General features: G+C 43.3%; 1 protein-coding gene across 27 annotated transcripts in view; it reads right to left on the bottom strand.

Moving 5' to 3' along the window:
• Window positions 1-20,501, bottom strand: part of AAK1 (AP2 associated kinase 1) — a 179,260-nt gene extending 158,759 nt beyond the window's left edge. For all 27 annotated transcript variants that reach the window (XM_045369157.3, XM_045369165.3, XM_045369162.3 and 24 more), the window contains exons 1-2: window positions 20,337-20,501; window positions 19,642-20,036 (exon numbers count right to left, since the gene is read on the bottom strand). In XM_045369157.3, coding sequence (XP_045225092.2) covers window positions 19,642-19,804 — 163 coding nt within the window. In that variant the 5' untranslated portion in view covers window positions 19,805-20,036; window positions 20,337-20,501. The remainder of the gene's footprint in view (window positions 1-19,641; window positions 20,037-20,336) is intronic.
• Window positions 20,502-21,505: the final 1,004 nt, after the last annotated feature.

The following is a 21,505-nucleotide window of genomic DNA, read 5'->3' as shown; positions in this document are numbered from 1 at the left end:
AACTCTGAATGGCTCCTATACTACTCAAAGATAAACTTCAGACTCAGGCTGTCTGTGATCAAGGACATGCCTTTCTCCTCAGGCCTTTCCAAGGATGGCGGCCAACAAAAATCATAAAGGAAAAGACTGACATACTTGATAGCACAAAAATTTAAAATATCGACAAAAAGCCCACCATTAACAAGGTAAATGACAAAATAGAAAAAAAAACCCTGCAATGTATATAACAAAGGATTAATGTCTTAAATATGTAAAGAACTCCTATTAAATCATTAAGAGACAAGTGCCCTAACAGGAATATAAGTAACAGAACGTAAACAAAAATTCACCATAAAATAAATACAAAAAACAGAGAGGGAGGGAAGGAAGAGGGCAGGGAGAAAAAGAAAGAAAAGAGAATGAAGGAAAGGAGGGAGCAAGAGGAGAAAGGGAGAGAGGGAGGGAACACGTTTAACCACATAAACAAGATGGAAGTATATACAAGTTTAATTTTTCTGGAGGCCAGTTTGTAATTTGCATCAAAAGGTAAAATAAGCATATCTTTTGATCCAGCCATTTCGCATCCAGAAATTTATTCTAAAGAAATAATGGAACGAGTACTCAAAGGCTTAAAAAATATTCGTTACAGCTGTTTTGTAATATCTATAAAGTAACATAAATGTCTAAAAATAGGAAATTGGCTAAGTAAATTGCAACACCTCCAAACAATGGACTAAAATTGATGATGCAGACCTTTAACACAGAAAGAGAGCTGCAATCTATTGCTAAGTGAGAAAGCAGATTATAGGGGATGATGTGGAGTATATTCTTTTTGTAAAGTCTTGAATAATAATATAATATCAAAATATTTACAATGACAATCTATGGGACTATGGGTAACACTTTCTCTTTTTGTCTGGCTTTATCTTCTAATCTTTCCACTATCATAATAGATTAATTTGCATGTCCAAAATAATTTTAAGACTTCTTGATTGCTTTCTTCCATATCGACCAAAGATTATACAGTATATGGAACGAGCATTCATTTCATTGCTTCAAGTTTTCTAGTTCCCAACTTTAACCTCATCTGAGAGTCTCTAGAAGGGCCCTATTGAGACATAAGCACATCCAGCACTGAACAGTAAATTACAATCCTGGAACCCTCTCTGTGGCTTCCATAAATAGAAATGGAATAACCGAAACAATATTATAACAGTGCCTAGAACAATGCCTTACATTGAATGTGTGGGGCAGAGACTGAAGAGGGAGGGTTGGAAGAGTAAGGGAAGGGATTGCAAGAAAAAAGAAAACAGAAATAAGTTGAGACTCTCCAGAAAAATTGTTATAAACACATTTCATTAACAGTAAGTGTCAAATGGTAAGCCATTATCTCTTCCAAACTCAACCTTTCTAGAATGTGAGACATAAAAAAATGGTTTCTGTGCCAACAAGAGACATAAAACACATGTATCTTGATCACAGACAAGACCCTCGAACTCTCACTAAGAGCCTCTTTATTGTCACACATAGTTCTAACAAGCTTAGTCATCCGGTGTCCAGTCCACAGCAGATTAAAAGCAGCAAATTAGAGGAGTAGTGCTAATTCAGGAAGGCACATGGATAGCAGCAAGAAGGACAGCTAACAGTCTCATAAGGAAGCAGAAACCACCATAAAACACAAACATGAAATTCAAAAAGATAGCAATCCAGGGCCATTTCATTGAAGACCAAGCTCTCTGTCTCATCTGTATCAAGCAAACACCCTAACAGATCTATAACAAAACAGTAACACTCTAATAAAATGCATTCGTAAAAATTAAAGAACCATAAGATGTTAGAGCTGGAAAGTAACTTCACTATTTAGTCCTCATTTGACACATAGGGAACCTGGTGGACAGAACTGGGAAGCAATGTGTCAGAGTACAGTATGTGGTGAGGTCACTAAACAGGTTCAGTTCAGGAGTACTTTCCACTTATGTCACGCTGCCTCTGTGGTATACATTCCAGAAGACAGGAAATATATGTATAACATATTTCAAAACCGGAAGACAGGAAATATATGTATAATATATTTCAAAATAGTAAAACTTTAAAAATTGATACACCTTCATGGGTCAGGAAAATCTCTTTTCCAACAATGAGTTGTCTCAAATGGACTCTTCATAAGACCAGGCCATTCTTCTACCTATTCTTTGTCATTTCTTCTCTCCACAAACCTAAGGAACTCCTCCATATCCTTTCCCCACTCTTCTTAAATCCGATTCAACTCCATTCACAGCATTCAATAGAAAACAGAAGCAAGAACTCCCTCAACTTACCAAACCTCACCAATTTCTCTTCCTCTGTATCTACTCCTTCTCTCCTTCCTTCCAGGTCAGTGAATGACGTACCCTTTCTGCTGTCCAAGGTCATCTCTGTTAGTTGAGTTCATGACCTTGCCCGTGACCTCCCATTCCTTCTTTGGGTTACTATATCAACGATCCCCCAGTACTGTATTTTCAACCTCTTCCTCTCTTTGGTTGCTTCTTCTCTGCCTAATATACTCAAGACTTGTCCATTATTACAAAAATTATATCATTATTAAAAATAATACAATTATTAACAAATAATAATAAATTCTGCCCTGATTCAGCATCCACCTCCCTTCCCAGTGGATCATCAATTTCACTGCCACCTGGACTTCAGTCACTGCTCCACAGAAACTGCCAGTGAAGCTCACAAATTACCTCCATATTTCCAAATCCAATGAACCCTTATCTTGATGTCTGTAATGAGTTAACACTCCAAAGTATCCATTCCCTCCATTTTAAAATTAAATTAATTAAAATTTTTTTTTTTTTTGGAGACAGGGTCTCACTCTGCCTCCCAGCCTGGAGTGAGGTGGCACAATCACGGCTCACTGTAGCTTTGACCTCCCGGGCTCAAGCAATCTTCCCACCTCAGCCTCCTAAGTAGGGGGACTATAGGTGCATTCCACCATGCCTGGCTTTTTTTTTTTTTTTTTGTAGAGACAGAGTTTTGCCATGTTGCCCAGACTGGTCTTGAGCTCCTGGGCTCAAGCGATCCCCCCCTGCCTTGGCCTCTCAAAGTGCTGGGATTATAGGCATAGGACACCAGGGCACCCAGCCCCTTCTTCTTTTCATTTTACTTAGGATTTATTTTTGTCACTTCACATCCTCCTGATTCTACCGTCAATCATTCTTTCTGCCTCCTTCATGGGCCTACTCTTTCATTCAACTGGTTTCCACTGAGCTCTGCAGATGTGCCAGGCACTATTCTAGACACTGGGGATCCAGCCATGAACAAATCAGACAAGATTCTCATGGAGGCCAAGCACGGTGGCTCACACTTGTAATACCAGCACTTTGAGAGGCCGAGGTGGATCACCTGAGGTCAGGAGTTCGAGACCAGCCTGGCCAACATGGTGAAATCCTGTCTCTACTAAAAGTACAAAAATTAGCTGTGCATGGTGGCAGGTGCCCGTAGTCCCAGCTACTAGGAAGGCTGAGGCAGGAGAATTGCTTGAACCCAGGAGACGGAGGTTGCAGTGAGCCGAGATTACTCCATTGCACTCCAGCCTGGGTGAGAGTGAGACTCTGTCTCAAAAAGAAAAAAAAAAGATGCTCAAGGAGCTGAAATTCTAGAGGGGGGAGTGGGAGTGATAAATAAATAATAAGCAAGAAAATCTGCTGATACACGCTACACGGTGAAATAAAACAGGATTGGTTCCTTACATGAGGGCGGTAAAGGATGGCCTCTATGCAGTGGGATTTAAGTGAACTCTGAATGACAAGAAGCCAACCAAGGGAAGATAAGAAGGAAGAACATTCCAGGAAAAGGCACCAGCCAATCCTTAGACACTAAAGAAGAAACTATGTTCTATGCTCAAAAAAGATGAAGAAGAATCACTGTGACTAAAAAGCAAGTGGTTGAGGGGAAGAGAGACACAAGCTATTGCAGGGGTTTGCAGGTCAGTGTGAGGAGTTTGGATTTTATTCCAGATGGACTCCTCTTCCTCCACACAGTCTCCTTATGAGATCTCACTCTATTTCAGTTTTCATTCCTATCTTGTGGTTTTATGACAACTCCCACTCAAACTTTTCTCTACAATGCAGGCCACTTCTATCCAACAGCATCCTGAACTACATCCGTACTTGGATTTCCACTGGTGCCTCATTAAAAAGTCCCTAACTGAAGCCCATCTCTTTTCCTCAAACACTACTCTTTCTTCTTTTTATTGATACCATTATCTACCCAGTCACTTAAGCCAATAGCCCAAGATCCAATTAGCTTTCTCTCATCTGCAACATCTAATTATTAACACTGATTTTTCTAAGTTTAAAGGAAAGTTATTAAAAGAAGGAAAGTAGAAAGAAAGGAATGGAATCTTCCACCTCCAGTAATACCTCCCCGTGAGGACCATACATAGGCCAAGGTTAACAATCCACCTCAAAACTGTTGTCTTGGCTGGGCGTGGTGGCTCACGCCTGTAATCCCAGCACTTTGGGAGGCCGAGGTGGGAGGACTGCTTAAACCCAGAAGTTTGAGACCAGCCTGGGCAACACAGCAAGACCCAATTTCTTTTTTTTTTTTTTAATGTTTTCTTATCCCAGCTACATAGGTCTAACACTTCAGTCTCATCAACCCTATCTCATTCTCCCTCCCAAACAGTGACAACAAAAACCATAGAACTTAAAAACCATGTTTGCACTAGAAGACACCTTCAAGATCACCCAGTGATCTCCTTATTCATATAAGACAAGCTCAGAGAGGGGAAGTGATGTGTCCAAGATCACTGAGAAGGAGACCAGATAACCTACTTCCCTTACCTCATCCAGTTGTTCATCTGTGTTCTATGAGCTAACCCTAGAAGCAGGATGTGATGGTAGACTTGAACAACACTCTGTCATACCACCTTAAAGATCACCCCATAATTGCTGGGTGAGTAGACAGCCACTTAACTAACCCATTTGATGTTATACTGATTCTAACACTATGATTTTAAAAGACAAAGAAATACTTCATCTTCTGAGGAAGTCTCTATTATCTAAAATTAACTTTTTTTCAAGGAAATTCTCATCATTGGTGAGAGAGCCACCTAGAGCTGACCTTTCAAAAATGTTGTGCAGCTCACGGCAAACCACCACACAGAATTTGCTGTTGATCCCTCTTTTCACTCCTCCTCTCTGAAACTAGCATGAACAGGAAGAAATATGTTTGTTCCCAGAGGTACACACAGTGCTCAACTACAGGCACCACCTCTCTAGACTCATTTTATAACTCAGCTGCTTAGTGCCATACTTATCAGTCTTTTAAAAACCATATCCTCTTTCATAAAAACGAAAATCTCACGTCTTCTCCATACTCCGACCTCTTAAGTCTACAATGTGCCTCTTTGGAGGGTATACAGCCAATCCACATCTTCTTTGAGGTTCTCTCCTTTTCTGGCTGGACCTGGAGTCAATCTATACATTTTCAAATTATATATTCCCTTCCTATTTGTGACCTGTCCTCATGCTCACTACTCCAAATACAAGCTGAAAATCACTGTCCTAATTTACTGCAGGCCAATGCCAATCAGAAACTAGAAAATGAATGTATGCTTTCCTTAAAGATGAATTTCAGTAATATCTGAGTTTTTGACACATGATCTAATCTCCATCTTTACAGTATAGCATTTAAATGGTTTAGAGTTCCTTTATATGGTTAAGATACACCTTATATCTCTACATTTGAGATCAATGGTACCAGACGCCGAAAATGTAATCCAACCAATAGAGCTTCACATAGCTTTCTGAAAGATGTTCCACTTTGCTTTGGATTTTGTTATTTCTCAACTTTACTGAAACTCTGTAAGATTCAATAGTTCTCATTGTAATAAGCTAGGTGAAGTCCTCAAACACAGATCTATTATACTACTGGAATGGGGAAAAATAAGGGAGGTTTGTATATCTCAAATCTGTCTGGTCTCTCCTGCCTGCCCAGTGAGTTTTAATTAGTGCTGATTTACTGTAATATTCATCCAGTGAATTCATTCTCCAGTACCCACTGTTGCCAGGTTCAAATTTAAGAGTACTCAACTGGATACAAAATAAACCTAAGGCAATAACTAATTATCTAACACTAGAAAGTAGATACAAATGAAATAAATAGTAAAATAAAACTTTGAGGTTATGGGCCCAAAAAAGTTAACACAGCCAGCAAAAAAGACAGGCATCCAGAGGCAGCTGTGGTGAAAACCCTAGGCTAGGTAAAATAAATCTTCGGTAGGAATAAGGTACGTGGGTGGGGAAGGAGGAGATATCCCAGCTGCGGGGAACACCATGAGTAAAGAACTGGAAAGAACTAAATCCTTGGTACAAGGATGATGAGGAGGGTGCAGGCCTGGCAGAAGCAGCAGACCTGCGGCATTAGCACACAAGCATTTAAATTGGATAGGCAGCAGGCGCCAGGCATTCCTGGTGGGTAGAGAGGCCCATCGTACTAACAACAACTTGATAGGTTAAGAAAAACTCCCTAAAACACAGGTAGCTTTCAAGAGGTGAGAGTTCAAAAATAAAGAAAAAAATCAAACTACAATATTTCTCTTTCTCTTTTCCCTATTCTTCATCTGGGGTTTTGTAGGGGGAGAGCAGGGGAGAGGTGAGAGAGAGCGGGGGTGGAGAGAGAGAGAGAGACGCCTGTGTGTATTTCTAAAACTCTAGCTCCACCAGGTTATACACAGAGCGATACAAATATGGCCTGATAAAAACAAAATTCATGCACCTCAATACTAAGAGTCACCATTTACAGACGGCTAACTAACATACACCAGGCACTGTGTGACGTGCTTTGCATACATCATTTAATTCTTACAACAACCCATGCTTTTGCATTTTACAAATCTACATTTTATAGATGAGAAGACTAGATCTTAGTTAACTTTTCCTAACATCACAGGGACATGTCCAGGATTCCAGCCAAGGGCTATTTACCTTCAATTCTCATGCTTTTAAACCATCACGCACAGTACTAACCTTGAAAGTCTTCTCCTAAGGAGAACATCATAGCACTCCCTTTATTACGGGCGAAGGGGAGGAAAGACAGTATTGGATATCAGGTTTTCCAAAATCATTACTGAGTTACACCTGGTCAAGCTAAGATTTTTCTCTACAGCCAAAAAGCCCAATGAAATTATTTCTTCCAATGCTGTCCCCTTCTACTCCAACACCAAGATTCCAAGGCTTCTAAAAAGAGCAGAGGACCAAGGTCTGTGGAACAGGGTTGGGTTACCCCAGGGGAGATTAAACAAGTCTAACACACCTGTAAAATAACTAGCACTTCCTGAATCAATCAGATTCACTGACCAGAGAAAATAAACAAAGGTACTAGCAGGAGACTTGCCATCTCAGGAAATGCTGCTCAGGCCCCAGTCCTCCAGGAAGGACCCAAACTACAATGCCTTAGTTCCATTCCTTCTTCCTGTCCCCATAGGTAATAAAGTCATCATTTTGTTCTCAAATTCATGCTCAGAACCAAAAGGACAATAATCTTTCTCTTACCCTAAAGGTTCCAGTACAATCGCTGTCAGTGTCCTTAAACACATGCAGCAAACAAATTATGTGGCATTATGTTGCTTTCTACAGGATTCAAGTCCTAGATGACAGGTATCATTATTTAAGATCATTATAATGACAAATGATAATCTAGCATATGTTTAGCCTTCTGGAATAATAATAGATACCATGAGCTCTTTGGTCCAATAATCTCTCCGCTTTTCAGACAAAAATAACAAAGCTTCAATTGGCACTGCCATTCCTTGTCTGCCAAGGTTAACACAGAGCCCAAGGAGAAAACTGACCAGCTCAAGCTGATTCACCCACAGCAGACCTCAAATGAAACTTCGAATTTCAGGAACTTGTCCTCTGCCAAGGTGGAAGTCTCATTTAAAAGGAATCCTCTTTCCTAACAATTACTTGTGACTCAACAGAAGTGGGATTGTTTTAAGGGTGCAGTGGCTAACACCTGTAATTCCAGCACTTTGGGAGGCTGAGGCAGGTGGATTGCTTGAGCCCAGGGCTTCAAGACCAGCCTGGGCAACATGGCAAAACTCCACCCCTAGAAAAAATACAAAGATTAGCCGGAGTGGTGTTCGCACCTGTGGTCCCAGATATTCAGGAGGCTGAGGTGGGAGGACTGCTTGAGCCCGGGAGGCGGAGGTTGCAGGGAGCTGACATCACCCCACTGTACTCCAGCCTGGGTGAAAAGTGAGACCCTGTCTCAAAAATAAATAAATAAATAAATAAAGTATACATAATAGGCTAAATAATAAAGATAATAGATCAATAATAATAAAAATAATAAAGGAGGGAGAAAGCAGGTATAAAATGCTACAGCCAGTATCACCTTACAAGCTAATAGTTTATTATTCTTGAGTGATTAAATTCACAGCAAATGAAAAGGCTTTTTTGCTTTGGGTATAAACACAGAACATCTGAATTATTTATGTAGACCATTTTGTTCCTCAAAAAAGACCAAAAACATTGCAATACTTACTTCAACTTTACCAACAGAAGACCAGAACATATACAAACATGCTGAACTACACATGTTCCCTAAAACAGGCAATTTTGCCCCCCAGGTGACATTTAGCAATGTCGAGACATTTTTTCATTGCCACAGTAGGTTGTGTATGTATTATATAATTCCGGCATCTAGTGGGTAGAGGCCAAGGATACTGCTAAAGATCCCATAGTACACAAGACAGCCCTCCACAACAAAGAGTTACCCAGACCGAAATGTTAGTAGTGCCAAGGTAGCACAAATGACTGTTGACTAATGTGGGAAGAGACAGGAGTTCGGAGTTGCTCAGAAGGGCCTAATTGGCGGTGTGACTTTAGGCAAATCACCTAATTTTCAAATTTGCTTTCTTAGAATCAATGAACTAGCGCCAGGCGCAATGGCTCACGCCTGTAACCCCAGCACTTTGGGAGGCCGAAGTGGGTGGATCACGAAGTCAGGAGACTGAGACCACCCTGGCCAATACAGTGAAACCCCATCTCTACTAAAAATACAAAAAATTAGCCAGGCGTGGTGGCAGGCACCTGAAGTCCCAGCTACTCGGCAGACTGAGGCAGGAGAATGGCGTGAACCCAGGAGCTTGCAGTAAGCCAAGATTGCGCCATTGCACTCCAGCCTGGGCAACAGAGCGGGACTCCATCTCAAAAACAAAACAAAACAAAAAAAATTTTCAATGAAATAGCAATCTTTCTCAACCTATTATGGTTAAAAATCTTTGCATAATTTTCTGCACAAACTAGCTACTTATAGAAATAAACCTCTAGCCAGGCATGGTGGCTCACGTCTGTAGTTCCAACACTTTGGGAGGCCGAGGCGGGCGGATTGCCTGAGGTCAGGAGTTCCCTGGCCAACATGGTGAAACCCTGTTTCTACTAAAAATACAAAAATTAGCTGGGTATGGTGGCTGGCTCCTGTAATCCCAGCTACTCAGGAGGCTGAGACAGGAGAGTCACTTGAACCTGGGAGGCGGAGGTTGCAGTGAGCCAAGATCGCACCAATGCACTCCAGCCTGGGCCATAAGAGCAAAACTCCATCTCAAAAAAAAAAAGAAGAAGAAGAAGAAGAAATAAACCACTAAAAGTAAGGTAGAATGGCAAGTCTTTGTAGGCCCTGGTTGAGGGGAGCTGTAATAGTACTCTATCATTTACTGAATATGGACTTTGAGCTTTAAAAAAATTCCCCCCATATTCCCCTATCTGAGTGCTTCTGGTTTGAATGTATGAATCCTAATCACCAAGGTACTAGGATTCAAGTTATTAGAAGGTGGAGCCTTTGGGAGGTGATTAAGTCTTGAGAGGGGAACCCTCATGAATGAGATCAATGCCCTTATACAAGAGGCCCCAAGAAAAAAGAGAAAGAAAAAGGGCAAAAACAGGTCCCAGAAAGCAGCCCTGTCCCTTCCACTATATGAGGACACATCAAGAAGTCAGCAGTGCTGGGCGCTGTGGCTCACACCTATAATCCCAGCACTTTGGGAGGCCAAGGCGGGTGGATCATGAGGTCAGGAGATCAAGACCATCCTGGTCAACATGGTGAAACCCCGTCTCTACTAAAAACACAAAAAATTAGCTGGGCATGATGGTGCGCGCCTGTAGTACCAGCTACTCAGGAGGCTGAGGCAGGAGAATCTCTTGAACCCGGGAGGCAAAGGTTGAGTGAGCCAAGATGGCGCCACTGCACTCCAGCATGGTGACAGAGCAAGACTCTGTCTCAAAAAAAAAAAAAAAAGGAAGAAGAAGTCAGTAGTCTGTAACCCAGAAGAGGGCCCTGACTAGAACCTGACCATCCTGGTACTCTGATCTTGGACTTTACAGCCTCCAGAACTGTGGGAAACACATTTCTATTGTTTATAGGCTACCTAGTTTATAGGCCACCTAGTTTCTGATATTTTGTTACAGCAGCCCAGAGGAACTAAGCCAGTGAGCAACCTCCAAATGCTACGGAAGCATTATCTGACTTGAAAAGCTCATAAGGAGATTCAGCTGGAAAGGGTTGGTTATTAAAGGTCAACAATGTTATGAGAGGGCCGGGCACGGTGGCTCCCGCCTGTAATCCCACTACTTGGGGAGGCTGAGGCAGGTGGATCACTTGAGGTCAGGAGTTCAAGACCAGCCTGGCTTACATGGTGAAACTCCACCTCTACTAAAAATACAAAAATTAGCTGGGTGTGATGGCACATGCCTGTAGTCCCAGCTACCCGAGAGGCTGAGGCAGGATAATTGCTTAAGCCTGGGAGGCAGAGGTTTCAGTGAGCCAAGATTGTGCCACTGTACTCTAGCCTGGGTGACAGCAAGACTCTGTCTGGGGGGAAAAAAAAAAAAAAAAAAATATATATATATATATATATATATATATATATATACACACACACACACACACACACACACATACACACACACACACACACACACACACACACACACACATATATATATATATAAAATATTATGAGAAAAGATCCTTTGTACAAGGAAGAATTTTAAGGAAGAATCCTACACTTGTAGCTAGGAGCCTTGGGTTCAAGTTCATTCAATACTACTTCTTGCCAATATAACTTTGAAGAAGTCATCCAACCAATGTCAGCCACTGTTTCCTCATCTGTACAGCTGGAGTAATAACCATGCCTTCTACCTCTGCAGGGATGATGCAATCACGAAATGAGAGGATGTAGATATAAGGCTATTTCGCATAAGAGCAGCTTGTCCTGCCAGTCAAAGAGGCAGCAAGGTTTTACTATGCATCTCAAACGTTCTCTGTCTGAGATGCTATAGCAAATAGAGAAGTAATGGAAGACTTGGCTCCTGCCCTGCTAGTTGGCATGGTATGACCAACACACAAGAAACAAGTGAACCCCACAAGGCAATTCCATATTTCTTGCAGTGCTGGGGTCTGTGGTGCAGTCTCTAAACTCTGGGTTTGAGGAAAGGAGATCAGAGAGGACTGCAATGGTTATGAAAGATTTCGTGAAGACAGACTATTCTTAACTGAGTCTTTCTCTGTAACCGCACCTTCATGGAACCTTGCTGCATCTAGTTCACCATCTTTACCTGTGTTCTAGTCTTCTCTTAGTAATGTAAGTATTACAATATTTTTGGTCTTTTTTTGAGGAACAGAAAAAGGTAGAGAACCACTGCTCTAGACCACAATGGTCTCAAAACAGTAGTGCACGAGATGATAACACACTGGGGTAGACAAAGAAAATAAAGGATCTTCTATTTTTATTTATTTTCATTTTAAAAAGTAAGATTTTCCAAGTAAAAAGGCAACCCACAGAATGTGAGAAAATATCTGCAAATCATGTATCTGATAAGGAATTAATGCCCAGAATATACAGAGAACTCCTAAAATGACAAACAACCCAATTCAAAAATGGGCAAAGGACTTAAATAGACATTTTCCAAAGAAGATATACAAATGGCTAATAAACACATAACAAGATGCTTGACATCACGAATTACTAGGGAAATACAAATCAAACGTGTAAGAAGATACCACTTCACATCTATTAGGATAGCTACTGTCACAAAACAGAAAACAAGTGTCAGTGAGAATGAGGAATAACTGGAACCCTGTGCACTGTTGATGGGAAAGAAAAAAGGGTACAGCTGCTGTGGAAAACAATACGGCAATTCCTCAAAAAATTAAAAACAGGATTATCGTATGATCTAGCAATTGCATTTCTGAGTATATACCCAAAAGAATTGAATGCGGGGTCTTGAGGAGATATTTGTACACCCATGTTCATAACTGTAGCAGCATTATCCACAATAGCTAAAAGGTAGAAGCAACCCAGTGTCCACTGATGAATGATGAATGTGGCATATATATATATACAATGGCATATTCCTGAACCTTAAACAGGAAGGAAATTCTGACACACGGTACAAAACAAATGAACCTTGAGGACACTATGCTAAGTGAAATACACCAGTGACAAAAGGCCAAATACAGTAATATTCCACTTATATGAGGTACTCAAAGTAGTAAAAATCATAGAGACAATAAGTAGAGTGCTGGTTGCCAGAGGCTAGAGAGAGGTGGGAATGAGAGTCGTCATTTAATAGGTACAATTTCAGTTTCACATGATGAAAAGAGTTATGGGAATGGATGGTGGTGATGGTTGCACATTATGAATATATTTAACATCACCTAAATGTACACTTAAAAATGATTAAGATAGTAAATTTTAGGTTATGTGTATCTTACATTTAAAACTTTAGAAAAAATAAAATTTTGTTCTTGTTAATATATAACATATGGCCCAACACTAGCCCTCCCATTCAGTTCATGTTCACTCACATGTCCACTATTGAGGGCTGATGGAGTGACATCTTTACAGCACACTGAGATATAGTATAGTTCATGTGTGCTTGGTTAAATGGATTCGCTGATTACATTGTTTTAAATTAATTAATCTTCACAAAACAAACAAGAGGCTTAAAAAGATTTCTACTAAAAAAAAACTTGGATTAAAGATAATGCAATCAAAAATGAGTAAGAGAATGGCAGAGCTGCCATATCTGTTCCTAGTATACTCTTCATGCACAGTCACACTGCAATGTAGACACAATCACAATTGAATAAGTTAACCAAAATCTTGTTGAGATTATTTAAAATATAGATTTGCATCCATTATCATTTATGATGAACTTCATCCTAAGTATATAATGTGACTTCAGATATCAGCTAATGATAGCAGGACATGAATATAACTTACAAATAAACAAGCATACATACATGAAGATATGGCATGTTTTTTAACTACAGCACTATTCTATCCAAAAAGTTTAGAGACTACTGCTCTAGACCAACACTGCCCAACAGAACTTGTGATGATGAAATATTCTTACCTGTGCTGTCCAAAACTGTAAGCACTAGCCACATGTGACTATTAAGCAATTGAAATGTCATTAGTGTATCTGATGAACTGCTATTTTAGATAATTTATTATTTTCTTCTTTTTTTTTTTTTTTTGACACAGACACTGACTCTGTTGCCCAGGCTGGAGTACAGTGGCGGCATCGCGGCTCACTGCAACCTCTGCCTCCCGGATTCAAGCGATTCTCCGGCCTCAGGCTCCTGAGTAGCTCGAATTACAGGCACACGCCACCACGCGCGGCTAATTTTTGTGTTTTTAGTGGAGACAAGATTTCACCATGTTGGCCAGGCTGGTCTCAAACTCCTGACCTCAGGTGATCCACCCACCTTGGCCTCCCAAAGTGTTGGGATTACAGGCGTGAGCCACTGCACCTGGCCTATTTTAGATAATTCAAATAGCCATGTGTGGCTAGTGGGCTACTGTATTGAACAGCACAGCCCTAGGCCACTAATAGATTATCACTATCTCAAAACATACAGCTCCCCAGTAAGCTGCTTTTGTGTCTTTGGCCATGTTATTCTGTCTGCCTAGAATGTTCTTCTACCTTGTCCATCTAGCAATAAGTCCTCATTTTTGAAGACACACCTCAAATGTCACCTTTCTTTAGCTTTCCCTGACTACTCCCCAACTCACAAAATTGTTGCCTTGGGTCTGTTCCCCAGCCCTTTTACATGACTCCAGCACAGCACCTGCAGCTATTTGCTCACATATCTGAAGTCCTGTGATTGTGAGGTCCTCAAGGCACAGCCATGTCTCATTTATCTCTGCATGATACCTGGCACATAGTGAATGCTCAGTAACATTTACTGAATAAGGCAGTGAATTAACTGACAAACCTTGATCTCCCAATTCATAATGCAGTATTCTTTCCACCACACCAAAATATGGTTCCATAAAATAGACCGGAGGTGAGTCTCTGCTAGCTCACAGTGCTAGATGCTACTTTAATAGACGACACGTTTCTATTATTATCATTTTTTTCTCTTTCAGATGCAAATGTCACAGTTACCTCCTAAGTAGGCTCAGAAGGTATGCATCCTTCAAAGGGTGCAAGATGAAGGTGGTACTAGTATCCTTTCCGAAGCATCAACATTCAAATATTGCAAGTTAAAATGACGGCTCTGATGCAGTAGTACTTTTTGTGTGTTTTGTTAGTATTTATCAAACCTTTCTTGTGTACTCTACATGGCGTTTCAGCTATCAAGGTGCAAGTGTATGTCACCCCTCATACCCTCCCACTCAAAAGCCATGTGAAACTGCTGCTCTCTCTTCATTATTATTCCTTATTAAATGAGCTTGACTTTGTTAGAAAGACTGAAAGAAAGAGTTTGACCATGGCAATTGCTTATTCTGGACTTCATTTCTGAATTCTAGATTTGGTTATATTTAGCAAAGCTACAACCGTCATCATGCCCAAAGCCAGGAAGAAGACACCATTCACAAACCACCCCCTGAAAATCTGCAGTTGCCTCTAAAAAACCAGACTTCCCAGCAGGCAAAGACATCTGAAGTGGGAGGGATCAAATTGGTGTTTGCGTCAAGAGAAGGTCTCAGGTGCTTATAACTAAATCTCTCTGCCTGGCACTCAAGGTTCTCCACAAAATTCGTCCTTCTTTTTCTCTCCAATGTACCTTCTGCTCTGGTCAAACATCCTCATTATCTCCCCTGTTCATACCTTTCGGTAACACTGGTCAATTCCCTTCCCTGCCTGCTTCTGCTCAAGCTTCTAGCCTCTTATCAAACCTTCTGGGACCACTCTTTCCCCAGACACTCGCTGCTCCCTTTCCCCACAATTGGCACAGGGCTGAGGCACAGGAGGGAAGCCGTGCATTCTTGGTATCTATTCATCAGTCATTCAAAAGGTCCAGGGCCACTGAAGAAAGTAAGCAGCAAGCACCTCCAGGGAGCAACTTAAAGAATTTCATTCTACCACTCCGTGTCCTCTGTCCTTCTTTTCTTGATTCTGGCGAGGAAATGTGTACTGATGAAAATGGTAACACTAAACTAGTCAGTATTCTCAAAATGTATCATGCTGTTTCACCACTTTGCCTATGCGATTCTCTCAGCCTGAGAGGGCCTGGGTAACCCCCATCTGAAACATCTGCTGAGCAATTTCTATTCCTGTTCAAACTTCATGTCACCTGCGAACTCTCACCCCCAGGCTCTTTATCATAACATCCTTTGCCACCTAAGGTATGTATGTCAAAGGCCACGCTTAAGTGCTGGACACTTATCTCAGGTGTTGAGCTCTGTTAAGAGTCAGGCCTGTGTCCCATCCATCTCAGGATCTCTGGAACCTAATACAGTGCCTGCCACAAAGAGGCACATATGTGTTTCATATTGATACCACCAACACATTAGAATTAGGTGCCTTTAATGGAATTTTTGGTGGTTTCACACACATTTTGAAGCCTTACTAGTTCGCTATGTAGGCGGGAGAAATTATCAAAGTTCATTGATGTGGACATTTGGTACTTCTCATCAGCCTTGGACCTGGATTCCTTGAATATAAATTAGAAAACTGCTCTGAGGAGCCATCTAGTCCACCTTATAGCTCCAGAATGTTGTCTTGAATACAGTAATAAATAAATAAACATTTATTGTTTAAAGCTTAGATATAAGTCCTCGTATAGCTAAGGAAGTATGATAAAAGCACAGCTTCTCAAGCCTTCCTTGAACATTGCTCCAATTTTCCCATTGAGCTCATTCTGGAAGCTTAAACCAAATCTTCCCTTGACATCATATGCCTATTAACTTAGACATGATTTAGCATCTCATCATGGCATCTTCGCTGAGAAAGCTAGAAAGAAAATATTCTCCCTGGCACCCAGCCTAGAAATAGCCATATTCCTCTAAACTCATAACTTAAAGCCTTCACTTCCCCCAAACAGCCCCTGCTGGACTAGTTAGTGAAACCAGGCCAGGAAGGCTGATATACCAGGGGAGATATGGCAGTGCGGCATCTTTTTGTCTTGCCCAGCACCCGCTCCTTGGGGTTCTTGCAATTCCTCACGAAAAAGCACACACCAATACCCGCACTAGAGAAAAAGAGATCATCAGTGGAATGTGGCGGTAATCTGGTCTGTGTTTTGAAGCCTCTCACACCACTCCTCCCTAAACTGCCTGGCCACTGCTCTGGGCACCCAGGGTACAACTCCCATGGTCCTTAAACCACTCTGGCTGGGACTGTAGACAGGTCAGCACTTGGGGACTCACAGGGAAGAGGGCGCAGGGAAGGAGCGTGGCTACCCAAAACATCTGTTAAGCCTTTAAGGAGCTGCTGAGGACTCTGCAAAGAACATCTGGCTCTATCCCCTAACAATGGGGGAAAGGAACTGCTTCAGATTGCTGCAGCTCAACTAGCTTTCACATTGCTCCCACTCCCCTTTAACACACACACACACATACACACACACACTCTCTCTCTCCACATATATACATATGATGTATAATGCTGCTGGTAGGTAATGGCTACCATTTATTGAACACCTGAAAACGTGAATTATATATATTGCCTCATTTAATCTTCATGACCAGCCCATTAGGCAGTGGTTCTCAAAGTTGACCTTGCATCAGAATCTCTCCAGGAACTTATTAAGCCCCACACTCACAGCCTGTGTAGTGAGGCCTGAGAATCTCCATTTCCAACAAGCTTGCAGGTGATAAGGATGCCCCATTTTGAGAACCACTGCCACAGGGAAACAGAGATTCAAGAGTGGTTTGGAATGTCTTGCCTACAGTTCCACAGCTAGTAAAGAACAGATCCAGAATTTGAACCTAGATCTGTCTGACTCTATAGACAGTGCCGGTAACCATGCTACTGTATGTGTGAATGTATGCCTCATCTTCCCAAATTCATTGGCAGAACCTTAAAGGCAGATTCAATCACACTTTAGACCTCCCTTATTCATCTCAGAACTTCATACGGTCTTTGGACTTGGTAGGTGCTACATAAATACTTTGTGTACTGGCTCCTACATTTCTACATACTTCTAAGAACCACAAATTCAAACTCAACTTAAGCCAAAGAACACAAAAAGGGCAGCATAGCCAGACCCAGTTTTACGTGACATTCTCTCTTGCTACTCCGTCTTTGCCCACAGTGCCACCACACTAACTCCTACTCACTCTTCAGTCACTTCCTTCAGAAAATGATCCTGGGCTCCCTAAAACTGGGGGCCACTTCACCCTAAGTTTATCTCTATGATGGTATTTATCAATCCACTATAACTGGCTATTTTCCATCTTTTAAAGCAGTTGGTAAAGGCCAGCTCTGGTTTAACAGCATATCCCAGAACCTAGCACAGCACCTGGCACTTCACAGGCAACTCCATAAACTGCTGAATGAATAAATGCAGAGCTGCAAGTCCTAAATTCCATGTAAAAATATCACAATACATGATGCGCAGTTCTCAAGGATGAATCCCAGAGAAGAGGAAGGCAGCCTAGGTAACAAAGACCAATTTTGCCTTTTCTCTTCCCTATCACTCTTCTCACACTTGGAGAACATGCACCGCTTAGGGCAGCATCATCCTTGATGAGACAACATCCTAGCTGAACAAAATGCTCGTGGGCTATAAGGTCAGCAGAGGCCATTCAGAGGGGAGGAAAGTGCTCTGTGGCCCTTCATTTCTCCTGATTTCTCTCTGACACACTCTCCTTTTCACCATTTCTCCACCCCACTGCAGTTAAGGGCTTTGGCACAGGGATGAAAGAGACAGATCAGACTCAAGGTGCGGATCTGGCAGCGGGCACAGAAGCATCTCCCAACCTGCACCAAAGTCCACAGGAAAGATCCAAAGGGACAGTGACTCAGGCCCCAGATAAAGCCCAGCTAGAGCAGTACTGAGATTGGAAGAGCAATAATTTCACACGGACATTAACTGTCAGACATCTTTTTAAAAAATCGTGTTTTTAAAGTATAGGCTTCAACTCTATTCCCAGAAAACTGGGCCCTGCTGAATCCAGTGCTTACACAAGCTGAGAGCCAAACACAGTTTCCTCCTCTTCCAAACCCACCCACCAGCCTGCAACACCCACCATGGTAAGCATTTCCCAGGCCCAGGTCAGGACCCTTGCTTCAACTTTAGTTTGCAAAACGCCCCTTTTTAAAGAGGCCTCTTAGCTTTCTCTCTTCCCTCGGTAATAAAACTGTTCCCTTCCACCACCATGTTGCAGTAATAGAGACCTCTCCCTTCCTCCAACCCCTCTCGGTCTATAACACAACCTACAGCAGGTCGGCCCCATCCAATTAGTCTGAATTGCTTCATGCCAAGGAAATTGCTGCTTTTATTAAAAATAAAAGCACACTAGGCAGGCGATGGGCTGTGAAAAGTATGAGTCTGGCATAATTATGAAGGTCGAGGTTAAGGTTACCAAAAGAGACATGCAAAGATTTCCCGAAAGCCTGGAGGAAAAAAGATGTATATCTACGTGAGTATAGATACACAGATGAAACACAGAGGAATTTACACAGCAGATCTAAATAACATGCTCTCTGACAGTGAAAAAACAAAATCAGAGCCACTCTCAAGTAATTTTTCTTTTGGTTTAAAAAAAAAAAAAACAACACTAAAGCGAGAGGAAGAGGGGCCTACTAGACTGAGTTCAGAATAACCACATTTGTTTTATATAATTTTTGTTATCTTTGCTATATCCTGGGGACCCGATTACAGTTGGGTCAGGAAACAAACCTACTAGTGAAATCCACCAAGAGCCTTGGCCCTTGGAAAAACACGTTCACATTCTCCGAAAATCCTCCCTTCCTTCCAATGCCTGCTCATGGAAGTAGGAAAGTTGGGTAGGAGACGGAGAAACCCCTCTCTTCTTAAAAGTCCCCCCATCCACACCCTTCAGCCTTCACATCAAGATTTTAAGTTTTAGGAGGATGACAAGCCCATCACCCTGCCTTTGGCATAAAGCTTTACACTTTCACACATACATTTTCTTGTGTGATCCTCAAAATTTGGCTTCTCAATATTAAAAAAATAAAAATAAAAGGCCACTAACGTAAACAATTTCGGCAACCTCCCCACACCCCCATAAGCCCAGTCACTTTCAAATCTCAATTTTAAATCTCTCAAGGACAATGACTCACAGGGCAAGTGGAGGGGGAAGGGAGGGTCAACTGGTCAAAGCCCATTCATACATGCAACAACTAGAAACCACAGTACTGCCGCATCAGCACAAGATTTTAATTTACGGCGCATTGAGCCACACCGTACCTTCCGCCAACACCTCGTCCACTGTGACCTGCTGTCGCCCGATGCCAAAGACTCTTCCGATGTAGCCACTGCCCAGGCCCGAGGTGCTGCCCCCTCCTCCGCTAGAGCCGGAGCCCAGGCCAGAGCCGCCCTGCTCTCGCCGGGAGTCGAAAAACTTCTTCATCTTGCGAATAGGGAGCAGCAAAGCAAAATACCGATGGTTTCTAGATTTTTTTTTTTTTTTTTTTTTTAAGAAAAGAGATCCAAGGATTTCTTCTCGGATTTCAGCTCGGAGAGGAGCCACCCGAATCCGGCCGTGGGGGTGGGGGCTGAGGGAGGATGCCTATAGGAATATGCGTGTCAATCGCGCGGCGGGTCCCCTCCTCCTCCAGAAAGCGATTCGTGTAAGTTTAAACCTGTGATGACAGAGGAAGAGAGAGAGGATGAATCAGTAACACACTTAAAAATTCAACCGCTGAGTCCTAGGTGGAGCAAAAGCCATCATCCTGGGGAAACGCTTCATATATTTTCCTGGCGAGAAAAACCCTGGGGCTGAAAACGCGACCCCGGCCCCAGAACCCGGGATCCCCGAGCCGGGAGCTCGGAAAAAGGAGGGATCCGAGCTGCTGGGGCAGCGCCGACCCTCCCGGGCACTGCCTCCCGCTCCTCCCGGGTCTCCCCGCCGCCCCTCGAGGCAGCATCCTGGCAGCACCCACTTGAGACGGCTCGGCGGCCGGCGCCCAGCTACCAGCCCCGCGACATTGTCACGGCCGCCGGGCCGGCCTGCGACGCAGAGAGGAGGCGGCGCTGCAGCGAGAGCCGGGGCCGCGCTCGGCTCCAGCCCGCCCGCCAGCTGATCCCGGGAGCGCCGGGCGGAGACTGACCCGCCGCCCCTCCCCCGCGCGCGCTCCCGCCCGGCTCCATCCACCCAACCAGGAAGTGAACCGCCGCCGGAAGTGCCGCTTGGGGCGGCGCGGCGAGGGACCGGGGCCTCTCCTGCAACCGCCGCTCTGTCGCCACAGATGGGAAGGAGTAGACGGCGAGAAGAGGACCGGGCGAAGGGGGTCTCAGTGCAGACAGAGTTCTGGAAAAGACTGTTGATATCACCCGAGCCGCAGGGCAAGCTGGGAAAGGTAGCTAGGCGCAGTCCGGCGACTGGACTACAAATCCCAGCATGCTCCTGGAGGAGCGGGCGAGGCGCAGCCGTGGCCTCCACGGCCTGGAAGGAGGTTTGTGGGGTGGCGCGTATATGGGGACTCGGCAATTTAAACACATCCCGTGAAGAAACTGCCAACGACTAGGTTCCCCGCCGCTGTATGTTCCACTCTTCTGGAGCCATCTTATTTGCGGCCTGGCCTCCTGGCACAAGGGATTCTGGATTTTGTGGTTTCCGAACGGATCGAGACTGACATCCGAAGGACGCCAGCTTAACCGCTTAGACCCTAGTGGGTCCTGTGGGTTTCCCGACGTCACCTGGGCTGAAATGGAAGCGAGAAGTGATCGGGAACATTGTGCTGGCAGTTGGATCCGGCTGCACCGGAGCGCCAGCCTTAAAATAAGTAAAACCGATGCCCTTCGCCCCTAACCTCAAAAGCTGCTTTTGCGTCTAGAGGTTATTGAGAGCCGGCTCTGCGGTCAGCTCTGAGCTAGGCGCTGTGAGAACGCTCAGTAAGACAGTGTCTCGTCTGAAAGTGTACAGGCGAGATTCAAACCGAGAAACGGCCAAAGGTTGTGTGCAAGGCAGATCCTAGGATACCAGAGGCCCAGCCCGTTGGCTTGACCTCAAACTCGGGGGCTTTTCAGCCCATGCTGCCCCTTAATTTTTCCTCCTTTGCTGACGCTGTGGGTGCGTCCCAAAGCCTGACCTTCACTAGCCCCCTTGCAC

Source organism: Macaca fascicularis, chromosome 13 (genome assembly GCF_037993035.2).
Source record: "Macaca fascicularis isolate 582-1 chromosome 13, T2T-MFA8v1.1".
NCBI classification, from domain to species: domain Eukaryota; kingdom Metazoa; phylum Chordata; class Mammalia; order Primates; family Cercopithecidae; genus Macaca; species Macaca fascicularis.
Note: the sequence above shows the minus strand (reverse complement) of the source record. Positions and strands in the feature narration are given on the sequence as shown.